The sequence below is a fragment of the Tachysurus vachellii genome, chromosome 4, assembly GCF_030014155.1.
Source record: "Tachysurus vachellii isolate PV-2020 chromosome 4, HZAU_Pvac_v1, whole genome shotgun sequence".
In the NCBI taxonomy this organism is placed as follows: domain Eukaryota; kingdom Metazoa; phylum Chordata; class Actinopteri; order Siluriformes; family Bagridae; genus Tachysurus; species Tachysurus vachellii.
In genome coordinates, this window is record NC_083463.1 from 29,626,483 (window position 1) to 29,638,139 (window position 11,657).

Consider the following 11,657-nt stretch of genomic DNA (forward strand, 5'->3'; position numbering starts at 1 on the left):
TATCTTGTCAACTAATGGCCACTAAAATAAGAAATATGGCTTAATCTAGCAGGAATGCCATGCGACTTGTGGAAAAAGGCTTTTAACGATAAACCCGTTTTTTCCCTGCGCTTTAAATGTATTAGGTGCCGTGCGATGAGGGAAACTCGGGGAGGAAATGATGTTTGCTACAAGCCGTGCATTACTTCTGATTTCTCTAATCAAACTCCTAACAAGACAGCTTCTGAAAGGAAAAAAATAAGCGCCTTAAATTACAGGAAGTTACGATTTCGAGATACGGAGGGGATGTTTCATCAGGGTGCACTTTTTCCAAGCATCCTAAATTCTGCGATGTGATTAAACGGATTGTTAAATAAAATGGCATAGAAAAAAAAAAACACACACATATATATATATATATATATATATATATATATATATATATATATATATATATATATATATCCAGACACATCTCTGTTGGCACATAAATACTGCAGCCGAAAACTGCCAAGTTTCCTTCAGCTCACTCCATTATTCATTATATTTGTATAGAGATTAGCGTCCGTGTCTCCTCGAGCCGTCTCATCTGTCAATTAGGCTGGAATTCTACGAAGAAGGTGACAGAGCGCTGGGAGATTTTATTAGCCACCTTTTTAATTAGGCCATGCCGAAGTGAAAGGTAAACTGTGTACAGAGATTTGTCAGACAGTAAACATTTTATGGTCTAATTTGCTGAAAGGTCAAGGTAGTGGACTGTGTCGATGTCAAAAATGTCTCGGAAATGTCAAAGTGCCAATGGACCTTTTGCGTTCCCTCTTCAGATCCGAGGAACTGGAGTGTATAAAACGAAGCCTTCGTTATCGGGAAGGAACCTACACGGTGGCGTGTGCAGCGTAATTAAAATAAACACACGCGCACACACACCTTAAGCCTAATGTGATTCACCGACGAAGAGCTAAACACGCATGACTCCTTTTTGAAGCCAGCTGGGAAGAGGATTATAATCTGAACAAATTAGGATTGCACCTAAATTCAATTTTTGGACTGGAATAAGAGTTTTTGGAATAAGAAAGTTGCTGCGCTAGTTTTTTTAGCACTAACTAACTAGCACTTCTCTGTTTTGTTTAGTTTTTTTCTTCGTCCTTCCTTCCCCTCTTCAAACTTTCACTGTAAAACTATTCGGTTCAGGGTTCAGAAGCAAAATTGCTTGTAATCCACAAGCGGATTTCCAAAAACAGCCCAGCACGTTTGCTCTGCTTTCCACAAGGCTAACATCATAAATGGAAACCTTTATTAAAATTCCATTTCCACACTGAAGAGTTTCCCGGTTCTGTTCAGAGCCAGAGCTGTGGTTAGCGCTGGCAGATTTCGAGACATGAGGAAGAATTCACATTTTTTTTAATAGTGTTCAATCATCCGGTCGGCGCCACGGCCAATCAGAGCGCTTCGCTGGTGTGATGGAGGCGAGAGATATAGTGTTCATGGAGGACCGTGGGTGTCGGGTTCGATTGGAAGTAGAAGGCGGGCCGTAACAATAGTATAACATTCGGGTCACTTGTAATCAGATTTTTAACGTGATTTGTGAAAAATTATAAGAAAAATAATCATTTATGTGAGAATAATCACATAAAAATGAACACAAACGTTGAAGGTGAACATAAACGAATGATTTTAATTAAAAAAAGCACAAATTAATTATTTGGGGTGATCAGATGTGACAATAAATTAATTATATAAAAACAATACTTGGCAAACAAAAAGAATCATAACAAAATCAATTGAGAATAAATTGAAAGCAATTAATGAATCATTTGGGGAAAATCATATGAAAATGACTCATGGAAAAAAAAATTCTGTGAAAATACTTGGATCGTTGCAAATAAGTGAGTTGTGTAAAAAAAAAAATCCTTCGAAATTAAATGAAAAAATGAATGAATCATTGGAGAAAAAAAATTCAGATGGAAACAAATGACTCATGGGGAAAAGAATCACATGAAAAAATTTGAATTACTTGATGGAATCATGAATCACTTAATGAATCATGTGAAAATGAATCATTTGGGTAGGGAAAAAAAATTACTTAAATTTTTTTTTTTTACATTCCTGAAACCTGCGTTTCTTCTGTAAGGGGGTGGGGTTGGAAAGAGGGTGTGTGATTACAGCGTCATTAGAAATATAGGAAACTCACCTGTACCGTTTCCAATAGGCTGTAAAGCGGCGTCATGGACCATGCTGTCAAAATCGTCCTTCAGTTCATCTGCAGAGAGAAGAAGACTGAGTTAAAGATGTGAACCGTATGTAATACAACTAGGACAAGAAAGTCAACGTCATCGCACGCTACAGAATGAATTTAACTCGTTATACGATACGTCTGCAATCTGTTTAATGCATGCCATGTTGGATGCAGGGGCAGAAGCTCAGGTAGGACGGACATAAATAAAACAGCCACATGAATAAAGCGGCCCATAAACCCAGCTCAGGGGATTTTTCCTGGCTGGGGTGAGGACAAGAGCACATTGTCAGAGTCCCGGAGACAATTAACTTAGGGAGTCCTTCTTAGGTCCTTCCGGTCTGGCTTTAGAAATTAAATCAAGGTATTTCCGAGAAGACGGAGGCTGTAATAAATTTCGCCATGCCTCCCTCGGCCACATGTGACCGTCACACATATACCCGGGCAGAAAAATACAGCTTGTGATATAGATTACTGTCTTTTGTTGTTGTTTTTAATCGTAACCTGATAGATGGACGATTGAGGTGAGGTGAGTTGAGTGAATTCATTGGAAATTAATTGTGTGTAAAGATCATTAATATCTTTAACCATGCATTGGTGTGCTAAAAAAACAAACAAAAATATCTAACTTGTGGAAAGATGATTGAAATAGATTTAGAACACTTAAAAAAGAGTTCACCGTGAGATTTACTTGGAAACTCAGAGAGAGAGAGAGAGAGAGAGAGAGAGAGAGAGAGAGAGACCTTACACATGAATGGCGAATCTGTTACTATAACAAACACATAGATAAAATAAACCTGACATAATCTCTACCAATCTTAGAAATATATATATATATATATATATATATATATATATATATATATATATATATATATATATATATATATATATATATATATATATATATAAATATATATATATATATAAATCGTCGTTGTCGGGCGGAAACCTCGTATGTCCATATTTTGTCAATTTCATATTTTTTCACATATCGATGCTATTGGTCAGTCCCCACGTGGGTCTGTCATTTTTACAAGTTATTAACCAATCTAAAGTCTTGAAAATAGCTTGAGCGCAAATCTCATAACTCCATTGGACACTTCAACTGCCCACCTCTTCCTCACTCCGCAGGAGAGCTTCGCGGCATATTTCTCCTCAAGAAGAGTCGCAACGAATCAACACGTCTTCTGAGGTAAATGTCTTCAAAACACTGGGCTCAAAGAAAAAAAAATCTTGACCCCCGCTAGTTCTGGTGCTCGTCTGAGGACAGGAATTTAGCGCAAGACAATCCACTGCAACGCGGACTAAACCCTGTGCACTGCAGATAAGGTACAGCGTTTTTTTCATTTCCTGAAAAATAACGGTTTTGGAGATACGAGGATTCCGTCTGACAGCGACGATATATATATAAATTGGTTTGTCTCGCATTGATGACATCACAGCCTGATCCATTAAATTAAAAGTGCGGTCCATTAAATCTCGTCGTATGCAGTTGGTTAATTCACTCTAACACACAATGGAAAGCTTAGTCGCCGTTTGTCGTTCAAACGTCTGTACGTCACAGATTTAGTGTGTGTTTCATTTTTGTCCACATTTACAAAAAGAAATCATTTTGGGGGTTTTATTGGGACTTATTATATTATTTTGGATGCTGCCACATGACCGGCGTCTTCACACCTGTGGATCTCCTGGCAAGTGAGTCTACTGATATGAGCATCGTCCATTTCAATAGAAGACGCTCCTTAAAATGTAAAACTTTGATGGCTGAGGTCAGAGGAACAAGCATTAAAGCTCAAAGGAAATGTTCAGGGTGAAGCTGGTGATGAAAATAAAGAGAGGTGAGAGAGAATGGAGCGGTCTTCCAGTAGGAGGAAGACGTGGTCTACGTTATATCGGCTCTACACACACATACGCGCACGGACACACAAACACACACCGACACGTCTCACGTTTATCTGGGCAGAAAGGTTTATAGTTGTTAGTGTGTGTGTATGTGTGTGTGTGTGAGAGAGAGAGAGAGAGAGAGAGAGAGAGACCTGTGTGTCTGGCTCCTGTGTCTGAGTGGAATAAATCAGCACTGATCCATCAGGTCAGGAGAGAAAGAAAAAGAGGGAGGAAGAGGCCAGCGTTCGGCTTCCCTCCGTGACCCCGGCGGTGTCGGCCGCCATTTCTCACCCCCGTCGCCAAACACTCCCTACCTAACAGCAAACGCCGTGTTTCTTTTCAAAACATTCCCCTTCTTTACGGCCGGTTAAGCGCTGGAACCCCGCACTGCAAAAACATTTGGTTCCCTTTTCGCTTTTGTTATTCTCCTACACAAAAAAAAAAATTCTCGGCCTGGCCTGAAAAGAAAAGCAAAAGAAGGTGAAGTGAGAGAGAGAGAGAGAGAGAGAGAGAGAGAGAGAGAGAGAGAGAGAGAAAAAAGTAAAAGAAAGAAAGCGCCAAAGAACGCAGGTGATTTATTTCAAAACTGGGCGGCTGAGATAATGATGTCACGCTTTCCAGCACACCGTGTGAAGTGCATTGTGGGATGGAAGAATGTCAAGGACGGCAGTGGCGGCTGAGAGAGAGAGAGAGAGAGAGAGAGAGAGAGAGAGAGAGAGAGAGAGAGAGAGAGAGAGAGAGAGACCAAATGATACGGACAAACAAAAGATAGAGAAACTGACTGAGAGATAAAGAGAGAAGAGACAAAGTTAGAAAGACAGTAAGACAAATACGGATGCACCAAGAGAGACACAGATGGATAGATTGAGAATGAAGGAGGGAGACTAAGAGATGGGGTGGATGCACTACCTGACTGATAGACAGACTGAGAATAAAGGAGGGAGAGAAAGAAAAATAGAAAGAGAGACAGACAAAGAAACAAGGAGAGAGACAGAGGAAAAGAAAGTGAGAGAGAGACAGATAGAATGTGTGTGTGCGTGAAGAGAGAGAGAGAAAAAGAGAGAGAGAGAGAGACAGAGAGAGAGAGAGGAGACGAGTCTTATCTCAAGCTCGAGCTATGTGCTGAGGTTCCACTGCAGACACAGAGGCACCGAAAGAGTGAAAAAAAAAGACTGAGAGAGAGAAAGTGGCGGCGAATTTAAGCAAGAGGGAGGGATTGCTTCCTTCACCCAAAGCTAATGAACTTCTCCCCTGCCTTTCAGATATGTCGCTCAGGTTTTATCACACACACACACACACACACACACACACACACTATCTCCGAGTTGCAACACAGCTAAATCTCAGACACTACGGCTCCGAGAGCTTTTATCAAATTAACCAATACTCTCTGAAACAGGCACTTGTTTATCTTTCATGATTTACAACCATCGGAAGGAGAAAAAAAAATAAATGAAATCATAGTCGCAAAGCGGAACCCTTTCCCCAAACTCCTCCTTGAAAAAGAGGGGGAAAAAAAATCAGGCAGGAATAATGCAAATAATGATCACAGATCGTCTCCTGAAGGGAGTTAATAACGTTAATAACGCCAGTATGCCGAACTCCTCCTCTCTAAATGACCGTATTATTTGGAGCGTATTAAATTTTTAGGCTCCTGAACGTTCCCTCTCTGCCTGGCCCGAGCACAGCTAGTTCATTAGAAGAAATGAATAGCTCAGCCCGGCTCATTTAAATGGGGCTGTCTTCCACCGGCTCTCGCTACACTCCGTTTCTGTCACATGCTTCCAAGAATCATTGACTCTTATTATACATGTAAATGGCTATCATAAAAATAAAAATTTCATTTAAGATTGTTAACGACTTTTTTCTTTCTTTTTTTTTTTTTTTTTTTTTTGCACAGCAGCAGCAGCAGAAGAAGCAGCAGCCTGGCTTCCTTTAATGATTACCCTCTCCCCCTAATTAAAAGTATTTATCTCTCAAGCATCCGTGACTGCCGCTCGCTCGCCAATGACGCTTGCAGAAGAAAATGTACAAAGTTTGCCGGGTCTCCCTCGTCCTAATGTGGCGCTAATTACAAATGAGGGTGTCAGGGAACTCCAAATATCTCATACTCGCTGAATCTGATCGTACGTTTAAAGAGAAACGGTTAGCTCTGGTGCTAATTAGGAAGATCGAATTTACAAAATTTATTTTGTTTTTGTTTTTTTGTTTTTTTTCGTTCTAGGCATCGCTCCCAGTCGGAAATGTCATTCAATTCTTTAAAAAAAAAAAAAAAAAACATGAAATTGCTGTCAGAATTGCTTCTTGGAGATTGAAGATGGAATAAATCCAACAAAGTGCACAGAAGTTGAAGAAACTATGCTTAACTTCTTAAGATTTTTATTTTTTTATTATTATTATTATTTTTTTTTTTAGACCCTAATAAAATGTTAGACAAATTCTGTAACTAACTCTTTTACAGTGTGAGAGACTTGCGTTTTTTTTTTTGTTTGTTTGTTTTTGTTTTTTTATTATAATATATTCATTATTTAGAATATTAGCGACGATGTTCTAAATATACATTCTGTTTATGTAAATGTGTCAATATGTTAACATTTTTTCTTCACACAAAGTGATTCTTGTGATTCTTTATCGATTCTGATAAAGTTGAATCTCTGTGCTGTGCTCTGACTATGTAAATGAAAAGGGCGTGTTCAAAGAAATGGGCGTGGCTTGAGATGCAAAGTAACAAAAGTGTACTGTACCATCTACAGAGCTTCTCAGAATGTCGCTCTCGTTCCACACGTGCTCCACACCGCTGTCCCGCATCTCGTCCTCCTCGTCGTCGACTTTCGTCATAAGGGCGTGGCCAAGTCTCGGGGATAGTGGAGCTGCTGGCTCGTGATTGGCCAGGCTGGCTGGACTGGCAACGCCGTTCAGTAAGCCGTCCTCTTCGGAAACCAACAGCTTGTCTTCTTCGTCTGTCTCTGATCCAGTCTCCACTACGTTCTCGTAGTTTAGCACTGAAACAACAAGGATGGGTTTTTAATCGATTGTGTGAGTGTGTGTTTGTGTGAGTGTGTGTGTGTGTGTGTGTGTGTGTGTGTGTGACCGGCTGCTACTCTGAGGTGCCAAAATAGCCTGAGATTCCATGGAGCTGCACCTTTCACACATGCTTCACATTCCCATTCCATCAGATGTAGCAGATGTAAACACATCACTAATATCCCTTCGTTTCATCACTAATTCATTGGGCTGATTGATTGGTCCAATTTCCAAGCGCGTTTAACGGAATATATTTTTTCCCTTCAGGTGTGTGAAGGTGTCTTTCTCCCGCTTTATCGCTTTCCTCCATGCCTTTCCTTACAATGACAAATCTTTGAAAATATCTCAAAAAATATACGATATGTCAGTGGTGTCAGTGACAAGTGAGTGACGAACGCATGCCCTAAGGGCTTTCCTCTCTTCAGGAAAAAATATAATGTATATAGAAATATCCAAATGGCTGAATCTTAAAAGCTCTCGGTAAAAAAAAAAAGAAAAAAAAGAAAAAAAAAAAATCGGATAAATTTCTCATTCATCCACTGACCTGTATTTAAAATACAAATGCATCAACAACAACAACAACAACAACAAAAACAATGTAGATATTTAGTAGACATTCGACACAGAACGTGAGGCTCGTCTTTGGAACACTATCAAGTGTGAAAGCATGACATCATGGGAACCAACAAAAGAGAAAAACAATAAAAGAGTTTTTCGGAGCTGGTCCTGCGCGCTGCAGTCGCTCGATAACGCAAATCAGTTTGTAAAAAAAAAAAAAGCACAAGGCTCGATGCCAACCAGAGGGGAAAAAAAAAACAGAGGGAAAATAATTATGTCGCTAACTTTTCTTCCTGAGACTTGACTTTTCGTCACATATCATCCAGCCTTGTGAATAAAAAAAAAAGACTCTCACGGATGTGAAAAACCAAAAAAAAAAAAAAAAAAAGGAGGTGGTGGGTGTGTGTGTGTGGGTGAGGGGGGGGGGTATATTGTGAAAAGCACAGGCTTTCTTACCGTTCCCCTGTGGACAGAAAAGATTACACCGCGCATATCTGTTCATAACATGATCTTTGGCTAATCCGCCGGCCCGCACTTGCCTTCCGAACAACTGCACAACAGGTGCAAATTAAAATGAAAACGGCGACGGAGCCGAGGCCAGAGGCATCCGCTGACCTGGGCTGAATACCAATTGACGGAGGAAACAAAACCTTTTCAAGAGGTGTGACCACAAGGGTTTAGGCAAGTTCAGACTGGGTAATGCCCTTACTGATAGAGAGGGGGTAGTAGAAGGAAGAAAAAAAAAAAAAGAAAGAAGACAAAAGAAGAGGGGGAGTTGAAGGAAGAATAGATGAGGAGAAAGGAAAGTGAGACATTCAAAACTTGATGTGTGGTCCAGATATACCTTAGGTGCAATTGATAATGTGCTCCTTTTACCCACCTACTCACCCCCTTTATTTTGCCCCGTGCCCACCCCTCCACCTACTCCGACAAGGGTTTTACGCTTGGCGTCATACAGGCAGCGTGTGTTTTTTTTTTTTTTTTCTCATGGGGTTTGCGTGAGGTGAGGGTGTAACACAAAGAAACCCGAAGGCCTGGGAAGCCCTGGGCACAGACCCCCTCTTCCTCTTCTCCCCAAACTCCCCCACCACCCCTTATCCATCCATCCTTCTCAAATACTGATCTACAGGCTGAAGTGAAAGAGCTGCGTGGCAGAAGATGGCTGAATGAAATTATCTAAGGCTGGACAGGTTTAAAAAGCTCTTTCTTATACTTTTCCACACAACAGGGCAGGTTGCCGTGGGCGTGACAGATTCCAAATGGCTCATCGATGAAGGGCAACGTGGAAATAAATAAAAGAAGAATTTAAATGATCTTTTCTGAAGGAAAGCTTTAACACGAGGTCAAAGGAAAACTCCGAAATCCATCGTATATGCTTTTTTTTCTTTAAAACTTTTTGCTTTTGTTTCATTAACGTCTTGGCTGCCGCTGCATTTTTTGCTTTTATTATGAAATATGCTAATGCTAATTCTAGTTTCAACAAACTAAAAGTTTTGGCTGCTTCTTTTTGTCCTGAATTAATTAACACAATGATAGCAACAATACAGTTACTAAAATGAGCTGAAATATAGTTTGATAGTACAACAAAAGGAGTAAAGTGCTGCTGCATCGATGTCCTTCAACAGAGACGGATGACAAGATGAGCGAAAGTCATCGTGGGTAACGTAGGACAAACGTAAACCACTGAACAACCAATTAACTGCACAATTAAAGTCTCTTGATATACAAGGCATTTAGATTCGCTTTTAAATTCTTGGGAAAAACATGAAAATAAACTCTTGACGTGTTCCCGTCTCGCGCTCATCATTATTGCGATCTTAAAGTCCAAGGTTTCGGGTTGAGTATTAGCTTAGCGGTGTGCATGTTAGCCTGAGCGGCACAGCATGTTAGCAGATGACTCATAAAACAGAGACAGACAGACAGACAGACAGAAAGAGAGAGAGGGTGGAAATAAAAGAGAACGCGAATATAAGGAGCGTAATAATGAGTAGAAGTTAAAATCTGCCAGCAACTTAGTACTTACTGTTGGACGTTTTTGAAAAGAATGAACAATAATGGCGGGGGAGGGCAGAACTTTGCTAATTCAGACAAGGAGCGAGGGAAAAATTTTTTACTCAAGTGTATGTGTATTGTTTAAATGGCATCTCTGACAGACAGCCATTCCTCGGCTGGCATTGTGCACTTCAACGCAATAATTCCAACCTGCTAATGTCACCATGGCCATTATTTCTGTTCCTCACCTCTCTGCTAATCAATCTTTTGTGTTGCGAGCAGCGAGAGACAAAGAAATGATAATGTTTACTTCTCGGCTAAGTTCTCCTCAGATGACAAGCTCTATTTGGTTCTGCCTCATCCAAGTGTCAGCCGCAACAAAGGCAATTACGCCTGCCATTCTCCGTCTGATGCTACCTGTTACGTCTGGCGGCTTTTCTCTCCTGCTTTTGATCTCGAGTAAATAAAAGGAACATCTCTCACTCGAATGCTACAGATAATTAAAATGACACCCTTAATTGCCCCAGTCTCAGTTAATGCTAGGCTTAGCGCTCCCCATCGTAACCTATTCATGGCGCTCATATTGGCCTGTCAGTTAGACGGTACACAGGGCAGACGCTAATGACATGTATTGTGCATTTGGTATTGATTATGATGACTAGTGCCTCCGCGAGCGGCTAGCGACGCTCTGAGGTAAAGGGACTCTAAAAATGAAAATAGTTTTTTTTTGTTTTCTTCAAATAAATAAATAAATAAATAAACAACGTTGTTTAGTCTGTTTAGAACAGACGTGTGAGGGGGTTTGTGGCAATTCAGCGCCATTAGCAGGGAGCACAAGCGGTCATAAAATCATTTAAAGGCTGAAAGTGGAGGGAATCGTGTCCTTTTGTCAGAGTTTTCAACTCTCAAAAGGACGCCATTGCAGCTCTCTTTAACTCAAGGCACATTTAATCGCTTGTGTATATCAAGTCACAAACGGCTACAAATACAATCCGTAAACCCATAAATTAAAAACTGAGGAAACGACACATTATTAAGCCAAATAAAGCAATTCAGAGCACTAACAGGAAACGGATAATAAAAACCCTACTCCGCTTATCCATTTCTTACCTGTTAACATCAATAAACCCGATGAGTTGGAGCAGACACGACGTTACGGCACCTGCGTGTGAATATTTATAGCGTTTTGAGGTAAATTTCTATCGTTTCGAAGAATCCCAGACTATTTAATCAAAGCAGACAGTCTGAGAAGAACAGGAAGTCTTGGGTACCTTTAGTGCTCCTCGGCAAACATCTTGTCCGGAATAATGCTCTTTTAGTCTCCTGTGTGGTTAATGTCTCCATCCCTACACTCTCTTTAACCACAATCCAACCTGGAGGCATGTTTTCTTTCAAACACTCAGAGTAGATCCAGATCCTGATCCTGATCCAGGGTAAAACCTGCACTGCTGCCCAGACAACGGCCTCTGGTTATGGGAGAGCAGGAGATCAGAGCTCCCCTGAGGTCCTGAGGTGGATGGAGCTATTCCTGGATCTTCTGCCTTGCTGGAGCAGCTGCTGCGTGTCAGTATGGGTAATAGGTGAGGACGGTAACCCTATTGGAGGATAACTTTGCCCTTTCCTGCTTGTCTCATACACACAGATCACCTGAATGGCTCAAGGGGGGGGGTCATGGTATGTGTCTGTGTGTGTGCGCCAATGGGAATGTGGGTGTAAAAGCATTAAGGTGGACGTTAATGCTGGCTATTTGTTAAGCAATGAGAGTAAACTGTCCTCATTTCCTTTCACAACAGTTTACAGCTCTGAATGGGGACACTCATGAATATTCAATCTTCTATCAAATTTGAAATGTTTTATTTTAATTTTTTAAAAAAACAATTTTTATTTTATTTTTTCTGCCAAATACTTTACAGATTATATTAAATGTTGTATAGACAGAACAGAAAAAAAGGTGGTTGAGAGAGAGAGAGAGCGAAAGAGTAAA

General features: G+C 40.5%; 1 protein-coding gene across 4 annotated transcripts in view; it reads right to left on the reverse strand.

Annotated features, from left to right (window-relative positions):
* Positions 1-11,657, reverse strand: part of zeb2b (zinc finger E-box binding homeobox 2b) — an 82,472-nt gene that overhangs the window by 11,928 nt on the left and 58,887 nt on the right. For 2 of the 4 annotated variants that reach the window (XM_060868805.1, XM_060868802.1), the window contains exons 3-4: positions 6,844-7,101; positions 2,171-2,239 (exon numbers count right to left, since the gene is read on the reverse strand). In XM_060868805.1, coding sequence (XP_060724788.1) covers positions 2,171-2,239; positions 6,844-7,101 — 327 coding nt within the window. Of the gene's footprint in view, positions 1-2,170; positions 2,240-6,843; positions 7,105-11,657 lie in introns of all 4 variants that reach the window. The other 2 variants (XM_060868804.1, XM_060868801.1) reach the window with 1 other exon arrangement.